The 22517-nt window shown below is 43.3% G+C and overlaps 1 protein-coding gene across 35 annotated transcripts in view; it reads left to right on the top strand.

Annotated features, from left to right (window-relative positions):
- Positions 1 to 22517, top strand: part of RBFOX2 (RNA binding fox-1 homolog 2) — a 166434-nt gene that overhangs the window by 112685 nt on the left and 31232 nt on the right. For 30 of the 35 annotated variants that reach the window (XR_009961550.1, XR_009961552.1, XR_009961557.1 and 27 more), the window contains one exon: positions 8643 to 8789. Coding sequence is in view for 26 of the 35 variants with exons in the window: in XM_062602644.1 (XP_062458628.1) it covers positions 8643 to 8789 (147 nt within the window). In the remaining 9 variants the exon portion in view is untranslated. The remainder of the gene's footprint in view (positions 1 to 8642; positions 8790 to 22517) is intronic. The other 5 variants (XM_062602642.1, XM_062602650.1, XM_062602661.1 and 2 more) reach the window with 1 other exon arrangement.

Raw genomic sequence — 22517 nt, 5'->3', positions numbered from 1 at the left:
AAGGAATACAAACCCTGTAAAGTGCATTGATAGTGCATAAATGAAGCCTCAGCAAACACAAATGTAGATGAGATCGGGCTGAAAATAAAACTTCGAGCTGGTGCAGTATGCAGAAATGCAAGTCATCATTTTAGTACCAGGTTGCCAGTGCTGTTCCAATTCGTAAGGTTTGGGCTGCCCGTCTCCAGCAGCTATCTCAAGCGCTGCCAGTTGGATGAGAAAGCTGGAAACAGGGAATAAAACAGGGCAGTGGCTTTCCTGTGTATTTTTTGCTGTTCCCAGCCTTGCCCAGAGCTTTAGAGTGTTCGTTTTTAATGGAAATGATGCGAGCCTTGACCTTGGATGTAAGCTCTTGCCAGTCCTCCTGCTCCTCTTCCATATTAGGAGCCATCTCCGTGGCACTGCAGGCCTGAGCTCTGTGTTTCATCAACTGATGGCGGCTCCAAGGAGCCTGCAGTGCTTAGGGAGGCTGGCTAGCCTGCAAGGGGAGACTGGGAGCCCATCTGTGCCGGAGGGAGCGTTGCTGGGAGACTGCTGGGAGGTAGTGGTGTTGCCAGGAGGCTGTGGAGGGAGCCTGGCTGGCAGGGGTTATGTGAGAAACAGGCTCAGTAACACGTAACGCTTGTACTGGCTGATGGAAGCAGGTGGGTACGTCTGGTCTGACCATTTGATGTGGTTAAAGATGTGTGAGCTGAGCATGTGGAGTTGGGCTCACAGGCCATAGATAGCTGGGAAAAGAGTATGGGGGCAGATGAGCACATTGCTGCTGCTATGGCTGGGATTGATCAAACCCAGAGGATCCCAGATGGTAGCACATGAAGAAATCCAGGGGGAAGGAGAAGGCAGCTCAGATAAGGACCTTTCACGTGCCAAACTTTCACATGCACAGGGTCCCGGATCTTCTGACTCCCTTTATCTTTTTGCTTAGGACTCCTATATGAAGTTATTTTGATTCTGTGGGCTGCCTTGGGATGTAATTGCTTGTAACTTTTCTCCTTCTCAATACACTGATTAATGATGTAGGAACTAGGGGAAGGAGGAAGACTCAGTAGTTACTCAAACGAAAGTGTGCTATTAAAATACAACGGAGCAACTTGGTTATTTCACCCTGAACATCTATAGCCAACGTCAAGCATTTAGTCCATCACACATGCTTGTTCTTACTTACAGGACATGTGGACTTGACTGCTATCCTTTAAGGTATCTTTTCCTTTCACCATTCTGTTGTCTTGCTCAAACAACAGTGCTAACTTCAGCAGAGCAAAAACTCATCACGGGTGATGTATGGTCCTTCCGTCCCATTACTTGCAACTGACAAGCGCAGCTGCTGTCATGTGAAGGCGATACACCAGACCAGACAGCTGGTGCATTTTTTTGTTGCTGAGTTAAGGCCTGTGCTCCCGTGGGATGATTCAGAAATTCCTTCAGCCAGACAGATAAGGTCTCTCTTTGCTTTTAAGAATAAGGCCTGTGCTTGGTCCCGTTGGCAAAGATAGCAAAAGGTGTGCTCAGTTGGCACGGTTTTCTTGCTGGTAGCCTTTAGGATAAATGCAAAAGTAGCAGAGAATATGGAGTGGCTTAAAGGTCCCTCACGGAAAGGGAACTTCCATTTGTTTGGCAAGATGTTACGCAGCAATGTAATGGGGTCTATAAGAAGTCCCTAACTGTAGAAGCACCTTCTTATAGAAACTTGGCAGATTCTGGTGAGGAAGTCCATTTGAATGAGTTGAGTTTGGTGGTGTCTGAGTTAATAGACAGTGGTCTGGAAGCCTGAGGTCAAACATCAGCAGTGAACTTCAGTAAAATAAACTTTGAGAGTCAAAGTCCATGCCTTCCTACGCAGTCTAAAAGCCTTGAACAAAAGGGGAATGACTGGTTGGTGTCATCAGCTAAGGATGAGCTTGATTCTGGAGGTCTGAGTGTAGTGGAAAGCATTCAAAGCTTTCAGAGCAGGGGCATGGAGAAGAAATTGGCACAATAGGTTGTGTAATACAAACAGCTTAGTATTTTGGAATCTTTTTTTATTTTAGGATCAAGCCTCATCCGTGGGGCTTTGTTTCTTGCCTGGCATGTGGGTCTCCCAGTCTTCATCTCCAGGCATCTGTCCTTTCTCTTGATACTGTCCCAAAGCACAGCTGAAGGACCTGGATTAAAAATAGACTGAGGTACCAGACCATATTTGGCCTACTGAGTCTGCCTGTTGCAGCCTGTTGTCTCTTCAACCATTGACACTCTGTTTTCGCTTCTTATGGTGCTGGGTCCCCTGGTTACTTCCCCCTTCCCCCTTCTTGGTTTACATTAGTGTGCTTATCCCTAATGGAGGCACCCAGCACAGATAGCTGTGAGTGGAGATGCTAACGAGGCTGCAGTACCTCTGGCAGCTGAGCTGATCTAAAGATTCACTGCTGTCAGAAAGGCGAGTTCTGGCTTTAAGCACAAACTCCTGCTCCTTTTTACTGGCTCTGGCATTCCTTATGTGAGCTACTTTAATTCACTGACCTGGCAGAAAGCTGCCCAATTCTTTTGCTGGGTTAATGAATTAGAGCAGCTCTTGGAGGGATCCAGCAAACACTGCTCTTGCAAGGTGAGCGTATGGAGTGCATGGCCAGAAGCCGAGAGCAATTGTCAGCTCTCTGCATCTCCTGCTACTCTACCCGCAGAGGGAAGATTAATCATCCGCTGAACTAAAAAAGCTTGCTTGATAGTAAATGCAATGCACTTAACACTGTGAGCTGATTATTCAACTCATTTCTCTTGTTAATGTCAGAGGGAAGAATTTGTGTGTCTGTATAAATTATGGAATGCAGCTGGAGGTATAGAAGTAGAGGAATAAGTTTATGTAAATTACTTTGCATGAAAATGGCAGGTGCTGTCGCCTTGGTGTTGCGTTGTCATGAACCAGCATCCAGCATCATTTAATTACAGAGCGTCGTGTCTCTCAGCTTCTCAATGTGCCATACTGAAACATATTTAACTCATCTGCTGTATGATAAAGGGATATTGACTTTGTGACTCCTTAAAGAAGACCCATCTGTGGTGGGAGACCCCTACATACTGTATTCAGAAGCAAGACAGGGAAGCTGCTTGGTTATCTGGCTGTGCGTCATACATCTGGCAAGGGTTTGGAAAGAAGGGAGCCAATGGCACCAAGGGGCTCCTCAACTGCCTTTTATAACACATGGATGATATTATAATGATGACTTTCCCTTGGGTATTTTTTGCCTAGTTTGAGATTGCAGAATTTTCTTCTGTAATTATTTTTCATCACTTTAGTAATTAAAGCAATTGCTCATGTGAGGTATTTCAGGTGAAGAGTATGTTTAATGAATATACTCACTTGTCTTTCAGTACTGCTGAGCAGGTAGACACTGGGAAGAATTACCTTCAAATAAGTAACTAGCTGCTGATTGTTTGGCCACCTCAGCTTGGAAATTGCTGTCTTGAGGTAGCAAACTCTGACATTTAGCATCAGGAATTTGCTTTGAGTATGAGGCAGATTATTTTATTATTTTGAGTATGAGGCAGATTATTGTCAGCACTTGTAGGCTTGTGCCTAGTGAAACAAATTTAAAAATGATTTTGAAAGAGAAATAGGAAATAAACCAGCAAATATCATTATGTTAGAGTATACAGCTGTGGTACTTCTGCATATCTCTCAAAGGCTGTAGCAGATCTAGAAGTAGTACAGAGAAGGATAATGGTAGTGATGAAAGGGATGTAGCAGGTTCTCTATGAGAAGAAATGAAATCTTCACTTACAAAAAGAGCTGACAGGAGTGAAGGCATATGACAAGTACATGCATACATATGGTCTGAGAAATAAAATAGGAAACTGTCTCATTTTCACTTACAAGGATGCACATAGGAAATAATCAGGTGCCACGTGTGGAAAAAACCAAACCCAACCAGGTTTCTGTTTCTTAGTTTTTTCCATATAACCAAGAATTTAGCATTGGAGCTCCTGTCCATAAGGTGCTTTGGAAGTTGAGACATCAACTGGCTCAGTTTGCTGGAGGCTGATCTGGAGAAAAATCGCTGCATATTTGCCCTGATCTGTGTTCTTCCACAGATGCCACAGACTTGGCCACTGTCAGAAAACAGCGGGCTGAATGGATCTTAGTCTATCACTGCTCCATTGACAGTGTTACTTCCTACTCTGTTAGAGTGTGGTGGGGCAAGGAAGGGGTTTTGTGTCTGGTGCATAATTCTTCACTTGTTTTTCCACCAAACCTGCTCAGTAGATACCAGTTCAGTGGTGGGTGGCTGGTTGTTTTGACGCGAGTTCTTCACTAGAAGCTGCAGAGATCTTCCCACGTTGTCTGTGCTCTCCTTTGCAGTGGGAAGATTGCCTTCTGCCAGTCATAGCTTGCAGTCCTTGTCTCCACACAATTCCTCAAGCTCTTGATTCAAATAAGGTCTTTGGGTTTGGTTTCTTTTTTGGATCCAAGACTGATCTAGAAGCAGTGGAGCGAGCACAGGCTGCCTCACAGATTTTGTAAGCCACCCAAGTCCCCTTTTAAATACAATTATTAGTTACAGTTTGTGTTTTGTAAATATTTTCTTTGCAGTGATTTATGGCTCTTAACCTCCTCATTATGATTCACAACATTTTGGACCACCTGCTTCCTGGGAGAGGGGATGGGGGGTTGTTTTTTCCTTTTCTATAACTTGGACCTGAATCAGTTCCAGTTCTGGATGCAAGTGGGAGACGGAAACAGAATGTACTTGGGTATTAATAGTCCATGTGCTGGCCTGTCGCACTGGTGCTTGTCTGGCTCATCAGGGAGGTAGCCCTTTGTCTGGCCACACAGATGGAGATCTGCTTGGAGCCCAGGAGGGGCTGGAGCCCCTTCCTGTCGGAGGAATCCTCAGCAATTGCTTATTCACCAGCTGCTTTAGAATGAAGAGTGTAGTCGAGAGGTGGGAAGGTAGTTGTAGTGCTGCTCCCAAACCTTTCAGAATACCCTTGCATTGCCAGGTGTTCTTCTCCCGTTTTACATGCATACATGCACATATATACATCCATGCTTCTCTTTGCAGCTGCCTTTTCTTGGTTAGGGTTTCCTTACTGCTGGTGGGTGTAAGGGAGAAGCTGGCATAGGGGTACAGGCAGCAAGCAGTTAAAAGTGAAGCACATATTGCACGTGTCCTGAGCTCCGATGTATTTCTCGGTGACCTTGAGAAGAGCTCAAAGCTTGCGTGTGCAGGCATGAATGACATTATCACCTGCATAAGTATATGTTACACAGGCTGTGCTGAGGAGGTGAATCCAACACTGCTTCTAAACACAGGATTTTAGCTGCAGTGTATCTCTGTGTTGCCCGATGACAGGCATTGAGACCCGGGGAACATGTATTAGCTCCCTTCCAAGCCAAATTGCTGTCTATAGCAAAGGGTGAGGGCTGGTTCTTTGCTATAAAATGTTGATGTGAGGCCAGAAGCAAAGAGCTGAAATTTGGTGTGGGGAAGGTGTCAGGGTGGAGAGTGGACACTCTGAAATGCAGGCTTTCATCATCTGGCTTGGTCAGGGTAACGCTGTTGCTGGTCTCCATTATGTGCTGTCTGAGAACATGCTCCAGGCCCTTCCTTTCATCTCCTTCCTAATGAATTAAGACAGGGAATAACTATAAAAGGGGTAAAAAAAGAAAAGAGGCAAGATCTGAGGAGCCTTTCTTTCATTTACGTTGTAGCTGAATGTGTGGCAGTAGACAGATGCATTGAGCTAATGTTATAGTGGCTGAAAGTTCAAATCTTACCTTAGGGCCATGGACAGTAGAAACGAGGGAGCTACTGAATCCAGCACGAGAAGGTACTCAGTGTTAAACTGCTGCTGAAAAATCAGGATATGTGAAAGCTTGAAAAGCATTCAGGGACTCTTAGTGTAGCCAAAAAAGTAAGAATGGACAGAGATCCTCTGTTCCTTATCTTTTGCCTCCTCTTTGAAGCCTTTGTCTTACTGTACACATCTCGTGCTGCAAAATAACTCCTGCGTGGCAGCAGCGCTCTGCCATATGCAGGAACAGCTGTGAGTGTTTCTAGGCAGGCCATGGCTACATGCTAACATCACACCCTTGGTAAGAAGGGAGTTCTGCCCTCTGTCTGTGGAGAGGGAGAGGATGGGAGAGGAGTGCAGATGACCTCCGGGCTCCCTCTCCTGTAGAAGCGGCAGATCCAGTCCTGTGCAACCTATGTCTGAATTTAAAGACTAAACCATTTTTGTCACCACCATTCAGAATCTGTGCCTTTCCTCATTCACACTGCAGAAGATGCACCTATGTGCATGGGTGTTTGCCCACCTTGTCAGTTTATACAAAGCCATAGAAAATGTGGGATTTGCAAATTGCACTAGCAGAGCTCCAGAACTGACAGTAGAGATCCCATTTAGCAGAAGTGCTGATGATTTTGGGGAGTTACTTTGGAGCACTCACTTGCAGGTGGTGTGTATGGTGGTGATGGATAGGCTACTCCTATGTTTTGTCCTTCTTGGAGAGATTTGCCCTGAGGAGCAAAGGACTCTGATGGAGTCATAAAAATAAAACCACCAAATAGCGTGGTATGATTTAATCGCAGGCCAGCTGCATTGATTCTTCCCCCAGGGTGCACTCTCTGTATGTTTAGAGATGCATTTTTGTCATAAGGGTGAGGATAGGAGAAGAGGGGGAACTTGAATAGGGAGAGGCAGCTTTTTAGATATGATCAGATGGAAGTTCTGAGGTTGCAAAGAAGAATCTGATGCTTGAGTGATGGGTGAGTCTTAGCCAGATAAAAATGCTTCATCCTGATAGGCTGCTCCAGCGACTTGCACAGCTCTGGGAAGTAGAGATACTTGCAGGGTGATATTTTTGTCCTTCCTATCACGGCTTAATTTATATTAACTAGATCAAGCATGTTTTGTGCTGCCTGTGCAGCCCTACGAAAGTAAAATGGAAAGCTGCCACTGCTTTGTTCAGCGTGACAGGACCCCAGTGCTTGCTGTTTGCTTGCTATTGTCAGTGCTTTATAACCAATATACAAGTTCAAGGTCATGCCTGTAAGAGACATTTCTGGCCAGAAGAAGCTCTCTTAATGTTGCCAGTTTAATTTACCATGGAGAGATGTTTCTTTCAAAGTATTCATGAAGTGTTGTATATTAAGTAATGTGCAGAGCAATCTAGCAAGCCCAGTCAGTGGTTGGGGAGTCAGTATCTGCAGCTCTCGTGAGATTTCTTTCCTCTTTGGTTCACAGATGGTGTATTTAAAACAGCCAGCGGAGGGGGAAGGGGCAAAAAGGCTCCAAACCAGCAAAAAAAAAACCCTACTCTTAAATCTTTACTTTTAAGGCCTGCATGTGTTCTGGAAGGTGCCTAAAAATAAAGTTGGCTCTAGCAATTACATGGTCCTTGCTGCCTTGTAGAACTTCTTTTCACTTGATGGGTTAAGGAAGAAATCAGATTATCATCTAAAAAATGAAATGACACTTAAAAGTGCATCACACAGGTGGTCAAAGCATGACTCTTACGAGGCTGAGGCAAGCAGCAGGAGATAGAGTGAGTGGGTGAGTGCTCTTTGAATAGCTTGACCTGTCAACGCGTGCTCTCTGAAAGGGACAGAGCAATAAAACAGCCAAATTGTAGTCTACTTTGTTCTGTAGCTCTGACCTTTTGAGGTCATTTTTTGTGACTAAGGTGTGAAAAATACCATTTTCTCATCAAGCCATTTTGCAAAAGGGACCTTACCTTTACATTTAGTGCTGTGCTCAATTTTCACCCCTATTTAGTCGAAGCCCAACACAAGTGGCTGACACTCTCTTCCTTTCTTCTCCCCTGCCAATCATTTCTGTGGGGGTGTTAGTTCCCTGCTCTGGCACACTGGTCTCCCTTATTCCTCTGTACCTTTTTTGAGCACAAGTCCCGTTGTCCCACGCCTTGACCTGGCTTTGTCATACCAGTCAGTGCTTGGGAATGCTGGAGCAAATCCCCTTGTTTTAGCTGTGAAGTTGGTAGCAGAAAGTATATATTTATAAAGCCTGCAGGCGTAATGGCTGTTTCCTGTCCCTGGGCTGACTTTTAAATGTATGAGAAAAGTTAATCAAAGACATCCGTAAGCTGTTCATGTATGGATTTTACTATTTAGTTATAGATCTTCTTTTGGGGTAATGTTTCTCTGAAGGGAGCTTGACAGAGCAGATGCCATTTTGCCTGGGAATGCATTTCTGGTTTTGGCCAAGTGAAGAGCTGCCACTTCAGCTGTGGGATTTGGATGATTGCGTGAACATCCTGCCACATGAGATTAGAGTGGCGGTACTACCTCCCAGCTTCAGGATATGAAAGATCCGCCTCTTCATTAGGGCTTACATATGTGGCAGCTGAAGTGAGGAAGAACAGGAGAAAAGAGAGAAGCAATTTAAGAAAACCAAAGGCAAATCTTCTGAGCTAAAAGGTGATAATGAGGGGAGGGAGGCTGAGATCTCATTACTGTTTACTCATGGAAAGGGAGGGGAACAACAACAGATCAATTGTTACTGGCTTTATCAAAATAATTGTCAAGTGCAAGATATTGCAGTTGCAAGTGTAATACTAATACTTAAAAAAAGACAGTCAAAGCATGTGAAAGGAATTTGTATAGCTTCTATTCATGCACATGCGTTTGTGTTTCTGATTTCAGCAGACAGAAGGAGGGGCACAGACAGATGGACAGCAATCACAGACACAGAGCAGTGAGAATACCGAGAGCAAATCCACTCCAAAGCGACTTCATGTGTCTAACATTCCCTTCCGCTTTCGAGATCCTGACCTTCGGCAGATGTTTGGGGTAAGTTACTAGCACCTTTAAAGGAATGATAGATTCTCCTTCCCCACAGGTGGGACACGTGGTGGTGGTGTATTTGTGTGAAGGAAAATGAAGCACACTTTGAAATACTTGCAGGACTAGAACAATTGTTAGCATTTACCTCAGCTGGTAAATACACATGAAAACTATAACGGTGTTGTTCATATCAAGATGTTCAGTGTAACCTAACAATTGGTTTGGAAAGAAAAAACAAACCACAAAATGAAATTTCATCTTATTTCCCAGTAAAGGCTAGGATTAAACATTGACTTAATATATCCCTTGCAGAGCACTGTTTTTCAGTTGCTTAGAAACTTGTTGAAATATTTATGTCTTTCCTCATGATCTACTTCTGTGATGAAAAATTGCTGCAAGGAATTGGCCAACTAGCAATTGCATGTGGAAAAGCTAGTGCAAGTCAGATGGTATTTTATATTGTGTATAATATACATTCTGTTTCTTCTGACCAAATAGTTTGCCTTCCCTAATCTTTGTATGCTATTCATCATTCTCAGTTTATAAGCTTTTTGGGGAAGAGTTTGTTTGCATGAGTATAGGTGGTGACTCATTCCCTGTGAACAGAGATAAATGAGCTAGATGCTTCATGACCTAACCTACAGGTAAAGTTATATACCTGTATATCATCATCAGGAATATTTGACTTGTTTGATCCTTGATTGATGGCACATTCAGAAGTCTTCAGAAATAAATCTTATTTATAAAGTTCAGGGTTGCTGCCTGCTTAAGATGCAGTGCAGAGGACTCAGGATAGACTAAAGCTTAAACAGGGGAAGTTTAGATTGGGTATAAGGAGGAAATTCTTTCTTGTTAGGGTGGTGAGGCACTGGAATGGGTTGCCCAGGGAGGTTGTGAATGCTCCATCCCTGGCAGTGTTCAAGACCAGGCTGGACGAGGCCTTGGGTGATACGATTTAGCGTAAGGTGTCCCTGCCCACGGCAGGGGGGTTGGAACTAGATGATCTTAAGGTCCTTTCCAACCCTAATTATTCTATGATTCTATGAAAGCTAAGGTACCTCTTGCCACCTTTGGCTTTTAGTATGTACCTTGGCCCTAACTATATACCCAGCTGCTCCTCCAAATTTTGCAGTATTCCTGTTTCAGTTGTTGCATCTGTTGAGCCATCTGTGTTGTCCTAATTGACAACAAATAAAACATAAGCAGCTGCATGCCCTTGCAGCAAAGGTGGCCATCCGCACCTTGGGCTCTGTTAAGACTGCATCTGGAGTATTGTGTCCCGTTTGGGTTCCCCCGTGCAAGAAGTGCACTTCGTGTAAGTGAAATACTGGAGCAAGTCCAGTGAGCACCACTAAAGCGGTCAGGGGGCTGGAGAGCATGGAATGTGAGCGGAGACTGAAACCTGGGCCTGTTCAGCTTTGAGAAGAGAAGGCAGAGGGGGGATGTTTTTGTTGTCAGCAACTACCTGCTGAGAAGATACAAAAAAGATAGAACCATAAAGTTAGCTAGGCTGGAAAAGACTTTCAAGATCATCAGGTCTAACCATTACCCCAGCACTGACAAGGCCATCACTAACCGATATCACTGAGGGCCTCATCTACACGTTTTCTGAACACTTCCAGGGACGGTGACTCCACCACTGCCCTGGGCAGCCTGTTCCAATGCCCGAGCACCCTCTCAGTGAACAAATTGTTCCTAATGTCCAATCTAAACCTCCCCTGGTGCAGCTTGAGGATGTTTCCTCTTGCCCTGTCGCTTGTTACTTGGGAGTAGAGACCAACTTCCACCTCACTACAACCTCCTTTCAGGTAGCTGTAGAGTGATTAGGTCCCCCCTGAAACTCCTTTTCTCCAGGCAAAGCCATCTTCTCAGATGCAGCCGGATTGTTTTTGGTTGTGTGTAATGATGAGATGAGAGACGACAAATACAAGCTGGCACATGGGAAATTTTGATCACATATCAGGAATTTTTTTTAACTGTGAGGGTATTTAAATACTGCAGCATGTTGCCTGGAGAGGTTGTGGAGCCTCCATCCTTAAAAGACATTTGACTTGACTGGCCAGCCAGGTCTCATTAGACCTGTTTTGAGCAGGGGTTGCACTAAATTACCTCTGGAGGTACATCCCAGCCAAAATTAGGATTCTGTGATTCTGTTGCAAAAGGCCTGGGTTTGCTTCTGTCTTGTTCATACATTAGATTGTCACAGTCTTTGACATCCTTGGGAATGTTTTGAGGGTGAAACTCATCTCCTGGCAATCTGCAGCTGCCGAATCTTCAGTCACTTGCTCTGCTTTTGTGTTCCTAGCTTGCTTTTTGCTGTTGCAGGGCTGTGCGGTAGGCAGTTCCGTCCGGTTTGGATAAACTGGTTGCTGAAATCACAGCCAGTTCTTGGACCACCTGCTACAATCTGTATTTAGCACATCCTGATCTGTGCTACTGCTGCTCCCCTTTCCTGGGAGCTGCATTGCTGACATAAATTGTTCCACATTGTTACTGCCCCTTCCCTGGGGACCAGTACTTGGCTTGACGACTGGCCCCTTTCACACTCACATTGATGCTATTCTTCCCTGAGCTCCTGGTGTGGGGAGCATGGATGGAAATGAAAGATGTCCCTGTCCTGGTGACTCTTACCTCTGCTTTGCAGATTGGGAGACCCAAGCAGTTTTAATGAACTGTTGTCTTGAGAAGGGGCTTGTGGAAAATGCAGCCTAATTGTTTGCATTAAGGTTTCCTGTTCTCTTTTGGGCCCATATGGTGCCATTTGTTGTACATAGAAGGGGTGGGGAAATATGCCATATGAGTTGGTTTCTGGTGTTCCTCAAGTCATTTCGTTTTTCATTTAGGTGGTTTAGTTTTTCTCTAAACATAATCTCAAGTTCCAGCACAGTGATGTGATTTTAAGTTGGTACATTGCCTATAAAGCCTTTTGCTAGTTCACCTGGCCCTGTGTTTTCTGAGAGGTATGCCTGCCAGAAGAACATTCATCTTTTGGGTCACAAAAAAAAGCATGTGCCGTTTTCCTGTAATAGAAAACTTTGCTACTTTGACAATGAAATAATCAATGGTTCTTGCACATCTCCCTTTTTCACTGGGTGCCGCTTCTGTCAGTGTGCTCCGAGACTCAAGCAGGAGAGAGTTTCTCTCTGAATCCTCCTTGCTCCTATTTCTTTTCTAGGATCAGGGTGCTCTCCCTTGGGTGACTCACTGAAACCTACCCTCTTTCCTATAGGAGACTCATGGTTGTCTTAGTCTTCAGCTGCACCTAGCCTGTAACATCTCTCCTCCCATCTCTTCCCTCTCCCTTCTGTGTGTCAGGTCACATCTCTTCAACGTCATATCTAAGAGACTCAAAATCCTCGCCTGGAGTGATTTTCCCAACCTATTGTACAAAGAGAGGAATTGGGTAGACAGCAAAGCCGTGGAGGAAGAAATAAAAGTGATGGGGGGGGGGGGGGAGTAAAGAAGTCCCCTGAGGATGGAGCAGCATGCAAGAGGTCAGCCGAGTCCTGAGGCGCAGAACAGTAGCTAATGCTTTCACCCAGACTTGAGTAGAGGTGGACTTCAACTGTGTTGTCCCATGTGTGCTTAAATGGATGTTACATAACACTTTCTAAGCCTTCACCATTTGAAAGAGCTACAGACTGAAGGATTTCGTGACGAATTCAAGTTATGCGTGTTTCAAACCACCTCTCTCACCTAGTATGTGTTTCTAACAGGTCCCTCAGTTATCTGCAGGAATGGAGCAAACATTTCCTTATGTATATGCTCCTTATAGGGAGGCAAGTAAAATAGGCTGCTTAAACTGGGTAATATTTACTTGACATTTCATGATGCCAAGAAAACGACTTCCAGAAAGCTTCTAGAAGGAATAGGTCATTTTTTAATGCATGCAATACTGCACCCACTGTGGAGTAAATCAATAGTTGACCTTGTTCTAGCAGATAAAGAAGAGTTAATAGCTGACCTGAAATCCCATCGTTGCCTAGGTACCAGTGGTTGTTATTTGTCTGTATTTGCTTTGTGCAAACAGAATATGGCATCAAGCAGTAATGTAAGGAGCTTTAGAAGACTCTGTTTCTTCAAGTTTAAACAATTGGCAGGATAACTGCTTGGGAAGGTACCTTTAAAAGGGAGGCGTTAATGGAAGCTATGAAGTATTAAACAAAATCATATTGATGGCCAAAAAGACATGATTCCACAGTCACTGAAACTGTGTTAATAAAACTCAAAGTATCCTGCACCTTAGGGAGGGAGGATGAAGAGGATGAGGATGTAAATGGCAGGAAATACAATTGCAAACTTAAAAGAAGCAAGTGAGAAGGGACATACGCTAATCATGGAGATAGTGGTGATATGGGTTCAGAGGAGAAGGCATCAGATTTGTACATGCAGAGAGAAAAGATCTAGGTGTAGGTACAATATAAAATTAGGGAATAGTTGTGTGTTTTGGAGAAAAACCACCACAAATAACAACAAAACAAATGAACAAACAAAAACCAAACAGAAAAAAGAACAACAAACCCCCCCATCTTGCTGTGTTTAAGAGGTGGTATTTGGACCATATTGTGGTTTTGTATATAATTTATAACGAAGGAGGATAAGAGTGCTTGCTAATATTTACAATCCAGCAGATGTAGATAAGCAGCATCCAAAGATAACAGCCAAAGCAAGGAGCTGTTTTGTTCATTAATGTTAATTTTTAGCTAATTCTTGTGAACTAGGGGAATTGCAGAAGGCTAGAGCACTGCCCACCCGGATTCACCGTTGAAAGAATTGAAATGGATGACCCAAAGAGCTGCAAACTATCTAACTATATATTCATCCAAGATAAAAACTAATTTGGGAGAGTTTTTAAAACCGTTAGAATCTAAAGAAATCATTTAATATCTATTCAGTGTGACTTTGTATAATGTAATCTACGTCTTTGCAGATAAATGCTGTCTTGCCTATTTTGGCAAGATTGTACAAAGCGATACTGATGCAGTTGAACATTGCCCAACCACTTGAATTCATCCAAGTGACCAGTGTCAGTTTTTAACGAGAAGAATACGTATGTCAAATAAACACAACGCATCAGAAGGATTAAAAACCTTTTAAACGATAGATAATAAGTTGTAGTTACTGGGGAGAAATTGGTGATCAAGACTGTTTCAAGTGTCAGTTTCCCCAGGGGTCTGTGTCAGTCACAGTCCTGTTCAGTATCTGTATCTCAGCCTATGGAGACAGTGCTATTAAAACCTTGCCAGTAAGGTTTGTGGTTTAAAAACTATTTGAGGAGGAGGAAAGAGAAAGATAAGGTTCCTGTTAGAGAATTACTTGAAATGCCTGGTTAACTGATGATAAATCCAACAAAAACGTGTTTGATGCAACTCAGTGCAGAGAACCGAGTATGAGGAAACCAGGGTGTGCTTGTAGGTTGGATAGCTTTCTTTGGAAAACACTGATCTGGGAGAGTACTAGTGATTGCTGAAGACATATGCTTCAACAGTGCAAAGGGGGATGGGGTATTAGGCTGAAGGAAGGATGTGTTCTTAATCATGTTCAAAGACAAAAAGACTGTGACTGCATAAATTTGTTCAGTTCTGAGATCAGTTTAGGACCAAAAAAATAATCTTGGGCTTTGAAGATGAATGGCTTTTTAACTGTGTAAGGTGTTGGGTACATGATTTACTCAGTTTATTAAAGAGAGGTTGGAAGATGACAAATCTGTTCTGTACAGGTGCTTATGCATGGATGATACCTACTAATAGAGGGTTTAGGTCTTGTTTACAGTCATAATAAGATTTTCCAGTTGGACGCTGAGATTTAACACAATTAACCTTGAAATAAGAGAAAAAATCTTAGTCGTTTAGGCTAATTTAAACAATGGAACAATTTTCCAGGGAGTGGAAGAGTTTCCAGCAGTGTTAAAAACAAGTTACCAACTCCTCAAAATCTTACTGTCCAGTTTCTGAGGGATGTTCGTTGGCTAGTGCTTGTAAGGACTCTGATGTGAAGGTAGCAGTCCTCATAACTGCTGTCCCCTTCTTTACTGGACTATGTATACAGAAGATAAGTTCACCTTTCTCTCAACATGTTTCTGGTCCTTTCAACATTGTGCTGTGATAGTGCATGTGGTTGTACCTCATGGATTATAGCTTCAGTCATTCCCTCTCAGGCTTCAAAAAGCAGTTTTCCTCCCAGTATAAAATTTGCTAGGATGCTCTGGTTAGTTCAGGACTTCAGAGTCAGATGGACTTCAGTCTCCTGGGGAAGATGGATGCTGGATTGGACTGCCTGCAAGAAGAAAATCCATCTGTTCTCAAGCTGAATCATCAATTATCTCCACAAAGACAAGCAAAGTGGATTGTTTGGTAGTTCTGTGCACTAAATCCTTCTTATCTGTTGAAAGAGCCAGTGGTATGAGGAGTCAGAATAGATGGTTCTCAGAATTTAGAATTACAGAATAGTTTGGATTGGAAAGGACCTTCAAAGGTCATCTAGTTCAACCCGCTTGCAGTGAGCAGGATTCAACTACATCAGGTTGCTCAGAAGAACCATGTCCAGCCTGGCCTTGAATGTCTCCAGGGGTGGTGCATCCACCATGTCTCTGAGCAGCCTGTGCCAGTGTTTCACCACCGTCAGTGTAAAAAATTTCTTCCTCCCATAAAGCCTGAATTTCCTCTTGTAGTTTAAAACCATCACTCCTCATCTTATTGCAACAGTCTCTGCCCATCTTTCTTATAGGCCCCTTTTAAGAACTGAAAGGCTGTAACAAAGTCTTCCCAGCATCTTCTCTTTTCAAGGCTGAACAACCCCAGCTCTCTCAGCCTTTCCCCATAGGAAATGGTGAAATGCTCTTTGCTCAAGAATCTTCAACTTTGTTAAAAGAAGGAGATAGTGTAACATAAAAATAAAGGACTGTGTTGATGACAATTGCAGATGAAGGTGGGGTAGCACCATACAGGGTGTAAATTCTCTCAGGCTCTGGCTTCAGATGGAGACATCAGCTTTTTAAAAGCATGCTCACTCCATGGCTACTACTTGCAGGCTGTTAACTATTTCTGCTGGAGAACATCATCAGCCCAAGTTGATAAATGGTCTTTGTGTGTTACCACCTACATCAGTAATAATGCATAGCTGTTTTATATTAAGATGACCATTCTGTCACATTTGATAACTTTCTATTAATGAAGTTATTAATAACTTAATAAAGGTGACAGAATGGTAGTGTCTTTTTTTATTTTTAACACTGGATTTTAAAGGAGGTGATGTTATTATCCTTTTGTTCTCCAAGCATAGTTCATATCTCTTCTGCAAATTTCTTTATGGTGTATGCTTGTGTTGACCACTGCTTTGTATGACCCAAGCAACACAGCTCTGAGCTCAGATATTTTTGGAAGCTCTTGTAGACTTTAGGTCTCAGCCTCTGGGGAAACATTTTGGCACTTTGCGCTTCCTAAAATATCTTAGTGGATATGATATCTCATGCAACTTCATTCTGGTGTCAAGAGTGCAGAACACCTCCATAAGCCTGGAGTTTGAGGCTAAAGTGATGACAAGCAGGATTAGAGCTCTTTCTCACCAAGATTTTGGTAGAATTTTAAGTCTGCATTTGCCAGTAAATAAATTTGAATGCACAAGTAATTCATGATACACAGGCATTAGCAGTGGTAGAAAATTACTTGTTAGGTGTTAAGTAGGTAAATAATAGGCTAGACCAAGAGGCTGTGATCTGAAGGTGTTGATGCCGTGAGGCCTGAAGTACAGTAGTAGGAAGGTAGATGAAAGGGACTCTGGTTTCTGAGTGGATTGGACACCTGAAGGAGGAAATTTCTGTCTTCTGGATATCAAGATGTATTTTAGGGTTATTTATCTCCAAATAGTTCTGGCCACCCATCACACATAACAAGTCCTATGTTTCAGTACTGGATAACAACCATTCTGACACAAGGTGGCTTCTTTGTGATGGTTCTTGTTTCCAGGCTCTTCCTGCAGTGAGAGAGGTACAGCCCTATCACAGGACAGGATTTTGTTCCTGCTGAAATTGGTTAGAGTTTGAAGAAGCAATGCTGTTCATACTGATGTCTTTTACCAGGCCCATTTCTGGAATTGCCTTTTGCAAAGGACTTGTGTGCTCAGTGCTGCTTGAGCATCCTGTTTTGCACAGCTATGCTGGGGACCACAGTACTTCTGCATAGGGGTGCTTGCTGCAGCTACTATGCTGTCTGTTTTGCTCTGCAAAAGCTGTGTGCTTATGCCACAGGACATAGAAACTGGAGTGGCCATCTGGTGGAAGGCAGCGATGAATGGATCATACATTTAACTGAGATTTGTTTAGGTTTTCATATGAGTCTGCAGTGAAACAGGGCTGAATGTCATTTGGGAAATGATGCTGTGCTGTAGCTGATGGATTTACTTGCATAAAAGATCTGGGTAAAATTACCTGGAGTTGTCTTTTTATAACCCAGTTTTCTATGGATTCAGTCTGAGTCCTCTCAAATTGAGTTTTGAGTGTATGTTGCTTTTGTGAGCATGGGTTCGAGTAGCTTTTCCATTGCAGCAGTGCCAGGTTACAGTGCAGTCATACCTCTGGGAATGGTGTAAGGCAGGAAGGAGCTGGAAGGGTAGACCTGGAAGCTGGCCTGCTGTTAAGATCTCTGGACAGTACCCGGTGGTACTGTTCACCCCCATCTCACTGTTCTGTGTGAAAATCTTTTATTTGTGAGTCAGAGCATAACAAATGACTGAGAAACTACGTTCCTTGTCACTTTATTTGCTGGGATGGCTGCAGTCTGTAAATCCTATTAGAAATCTTTGCTGTTTGTGTGGCTTCTTGTTAAAGCCTGGTTTTGTAGAAAATGTGTTTTGTTGGGCAACAGGTCAACCCTAATAAGGGCTTGGTGGTGCTTGTTTACTGTCTGTTCAGTTGGTAAACTATGGTAGTGCTTTGGTTTATAAATCCTCAGTGTTTCCATCTTCCTGTCAGCAAAGCATACTGGTGTAACTTGGCTGAAGAGGGTTGGCTGTAGGTGGGTTGGCCCACCTCAGCTTTAGGTGAGAAAGTTCATGTACTCATAGCAGCATAGCTCTGGCAGACCCCATGCTGCCATAATTAAGCACTGACTAATACATGGTACTATGTGACAGATGTTCTGAGCTGAAAGTATATCCTGTGGAGCTGGGAGCTAGGGTAAGGATGCTCTCTGCAGCATGGACCTATCCTGCATATGAAATGCTCTTGCTTAAGTCTGAGGACCTGAAAAGGCTTTTTTGACCATCTTTGAGAAGGATCTGTTTGGCGTCTTCAAGGTTTAGATAGTTCACTGCACTCATCTTTAAGTGAATTTTGTAGGGCCAGTGCAAAGTTGGTGTGAGTACAGAGCTCACTTGGAGGGATGTGAGGTCATTAATGGTGTCTCACCACTACTTTTGTTGTTCTGTAATTTCTAGAGAATTTGTCTTATATTCCCTCTTGTTATCATCTTTAGGGTTAAGTTATTTGTCTGGTATGTATTGGAGCTGATTTTGAAAGATCTAGACAGGGAGAGGAGGCAGGGCCAGCTGGAACAGAGTATACAGGAGAGGCCCTACCAAACTGTCAGTGTTTTGGAAGGCAAAAGCTTTCTGGTGCCAGATCTCTTAAATTTAGTATATGTAATGGAGTTATGGCCTCTGCAGGAAAAATCTGCTGCCTTCATGGCATCTGGGTGGAGAGAAGCACACAGCATGTGTATACCTTTCTTTGTACCATTCCCTTGCATCTGTGATAAGATACATAATGTTCAAGCAAGAAAATTGCGTTCTGGTCATAGCTGATGTCTGTTAATATCTTTATGCCTCTTAAGGCTGTTATTTCCCACAGCCCCTGCTACTGTTATAGAGGAGATGATTCTCATTTACCTGCTTTACAGAAAAATAAGTAGGAGCTTGTACAAGGTCACTCCAGGGAGTGGAGCTCTAAGTTAAAATAAGCTGCAGTAGCTATGCCATGGCATGACTGGAAGTGTGTGTGTCTATCAATCCATCGTATGGCATGTGCATGAGCAGTTCATGGAGGAGGCTTCTTGCATGACTTGACGTGTGATGGGGGATGCTGGTTTCTTGGTCACACTACTGTGTGTGACTGTGAAGCTTTTTAAGTCTCGGAGGGGAGCATCTGAAATGTGTAGTCCTGCAATGCCTTCTTCAGAGGCTATGAACTCTGCCAAGGATTTTTTTTTCCTTGGCTGCCGTGCAGGATTGGAAATAGAAGTTCTTGGTGATCATTGAGTGAACAAATCAAGTCTGTGAGCAAAGTGATTCATGTATTCAAGGTTAGAGATTAGAGGGTTAGTGCTCATGGATGACCTAAGTATGGGTTTTGTTTTATTTGGATAGCCCCTCTGTCTGCTAGAAAATACAAACATGCCTGTATGCACAATCTTTAAAAATTACTATGGGGGCATTTGGTGTTGACCCTTGTATTTAAATGGCCTAGCATTTTCCATACAAAAATTGCGACCTTTCACTAAGGAGCTCTTAAAACTTCCATTGTTTGCAGTAGGCTGTTGACATTTGGTAGGCCAAGCAACATCAGAGAACAAAGTGCCTTTTTATGTTCCACTAAATTAGATTCAGCTTTGAAGGAGATACAAACTGTTAAAATGGACTAGTTCTTTTTTTTCCCTGCTTTCATTCTTCAGGAAAAGTCTGGCATGCTACCCAAGCAAAAGTGCCTCCAGGGCTGGACCTGCTGTAGCCATTGCAGCAGCAGTGACGAGAGCCTTGGTGTTAGGAGCTGTCAGAGCAGCTGTGACAATGACTGCAGCAGTCTTGAAGAGTCCAGTGCATGTCCTTCTGCTTCATAGCCATGCTACTTTCTTCCAGGGAATTTCATAGAGCAGGAAACCCCTCCCCAGCAAACCTCAGTTCAGCAGTTAGCTCCTGTTGTCTCTGCTTCTTCTCTCCCAAGCAGGTCCTTCCCTCCTGCCTCCTCAAACACCCTCAGCTCCTACGTAGAAAAGAGACTGGGGCTGCTTGCACGGGTGGATGTAGCCCATTGCAGTAGACATCAAGCCTGTGCTTGCTGCAGCCTTAGGATTTGGTGATCTTAATTCTGTCATCTAGGAGATTGTGTACCTCCATCATCTGCAGGGCAGGGAGGCAGCCCTGCCACCTCTCGTGAAGCTAGGTCAGACCACTTGTGTTCAGCATTACCACCAGCTTTTTGTCAGCCACAAGCCATGAAACGCACAAGACAAGGATTTCCTGTTGGTGTGGGAGCCCTGTGCAGTGTGCTGAGCCCAACGGGGCTGGCAGGCAGCGCTGGCAACAGTACCCGAGGATCCAGGCCCAGCTGGGTGTGGAGAAAGGGGAAGATGGCATGGCATAATTGTGCACCAGAAGCTGCACAGTTTGTTCTCTTTCAAGATGATTCTAATGAGGTAGAAAATGGTGATTTTTTTTTTTTTTTTAAGTTTGTTTTTTTTCTTAGGCTTTGAAGATTCTGAAAATAATTCTGGCATTTGCATTTATAGAGAGCCCAGCTTTTCAGTGTGTGTGGCAAGGCTAGGTAGCCGAACTGATCTGGCCAGGGCCAGATCCTGCTCTTGAGCAGCATGTGCTGCTTTCCATTCCCTTGTGTTTCCCAAAGCCTTAATGCTTGCCTGACCCTTTGAGGCACTTCAGAGCAGTAAATCATCAAAAACTTAATATTTATTCCTTTTGTTGAGCTAGGTTTTTGCAGGATTGGTGAGCTCTGTCAGTTTACCTGCAGGTGAGAATGAAAACAGGGACCAGCTTCAGGAAGCTGGTGAGACCAGACAAGGGAGTAGGGGCAGCCCTGCAGCAGCTGGGGGCTGTTAAATTGGTTCAGCCCCTCTCGTGTACCGACACTGAAATAGTCTACCAAGAAAGCAATCATGATTGATTTCTTTCATGGCAGTGCCCAAGTCATATGCAACAAAGACAACAAAAAGCAATCAACAGCTAATCTCCTTTATAGAGAAGCCCACATCAAGCATGGGATAGAAATAGAAAACGTATTTTAGCTATGATTGGCACAGCAGTGGTCAAAAGAGGATCCAGCATGGATCAAGCCTAAGCTATTGAGATGTTGAGGTTTCAAGGAAGATGCGTGTTTACATTAGCATTATTCAAACTTTGTGTAACGTAGGATATTGTGAACTCAATTGTTCTTGGGATGAATAGAAGATCCAGTATTGTCCTTAAACAATAGAACAATAAAAACAGCATCTGTGAACCAACATTTGTAAAAGAATACAACTATCTCCTTCTTAAGGATGGGAAATGGAAGCAGACACAGACTATAGCTAAAATTGCTGCAAGTATTTTGCTTGCTTACAGGCAGTTGTGGAGTGCTTCTTCAAGGGACTTAATAGCTTTTTATTGCTTTACATATTCAGAACTTCTCCTCAGTCTTCGTGGCTCACTGTTGTAAATGTCCCATATTTGCAAATCTGGCCACAAGTCTTTCTTCAAGCAGGGTACCCACAGAATGAGCATTATACCTATTTGGCTCCACAAGGAAATGTTAATTTAAAAAAAAAAAAAAAAGGCAAATACAATATTAAGAGCACCATGGCAGAGAGTAGTGTCCCAGTGTGCAGAGCCTGTGGTCATCGTCTTTCCTAACCTGAAACCATCCTTTCTTCTTTTGACCCTTCCTTCATTTGCTACCACCTGTAAATCTTCTGCAAGCAGCAATATCAAACCCATGTTGATGGAAGCTTCCATAAATAATGGGGTAGGAAAGATGCTCAGATACGGCATTTGTCTTGAGTGCAATATGCATCTCTAGAGTGAAGACCACTCTATATATATTTTACTGCAAATGAGACCTTAGACCTGTGTTTCCGGAGAGAAGACCTCCAGTTTTTGGAAACACAGTATTGGTAATACCTTTAGCGATAGGCTGCTGTTCTGAATTTGGCCAGTTCAATAAAAATACTTACATATGATCCAAGTAGAAGGATATGATCCATGTATGGTTCCACAGAGTGTGATAATCTCCTTTCTAGCTCGTAGCTCTTGTTTCCCATTTTTGCTCTGTGCTGCGTAGAAAGCTCTTTGGAGCCAGTGTGGGAACAGAGTAGCGGGGTCCTGCTTTCCCCAGGGTCTCCAGGCTGAGAATAGAGGTCAAAATCTTATCGTATATGAGAAATTTGCATAGGTTATCAACAGCCTGCTGTATGTCACAAGTTGAAATTTGATGATCCTTTTTTGAAGAGCAAACTGTTGGGAGACGGCCATTTTCATGGTTTCTGAATCTGTCATTAATCGTTGTGAAGGCTTGGAGTTTTGGGAAATAAAGGGAAGGTGGGAGGAAAGGAGATTTAGAGTTTGGAATCCCTGAGCTTGGGTGTCTTATGTGACTATCCCCTCCAGAGAAACAAATTTCTTTTTGTGATAGCCACTTCAGGAGGAAGATGAAATGCTGAATTGCATTTGGGAAATGTTGTTAGATGTCTGAGATGAAATCGTATAACCATGTCTTAGATGAAATAGAATGAGGGAAGAAAGAATTGTTTAGATTAAAAGGGAGGAAAGAAAAGCAACCTTAAATCCCTAAAACGCTTCTGGAGATTGTTTTTCTTCCTGTAGACTTCTGTGAGAAAACCTGGGGTCTGTGACCAAGAGGATCCTCATGTCCTAACCCAAGAGAACTGGGTCATGTCACTGAGATTTTTATGCCTTTGCCTGTATGATAGAAATGGAAATATTCTCAGCTCCCTTCTTGCGCTCAGCCAGCCC

This window comes from Pezoporus occidentalis, unplaced genomic scaffold, assembly GCF_034315485.1.
Source record: "Pezoporus occidentalis ecotype Australia unplaced genomic scaffold, CSIRO_AGI_Poc_V1 ctg78, whole genome shotgun sequence".
NCBI lineage: Eukaryota > Metazoa > Chordata > Aves > Psittaciformes > Psittacidae > Pezoporus > Pezoporus occidentalis.
Note: the sequence above shows the minus strand (reverse complement) of the source record. Positions and strands in the feature narration are given on the sequence as shown.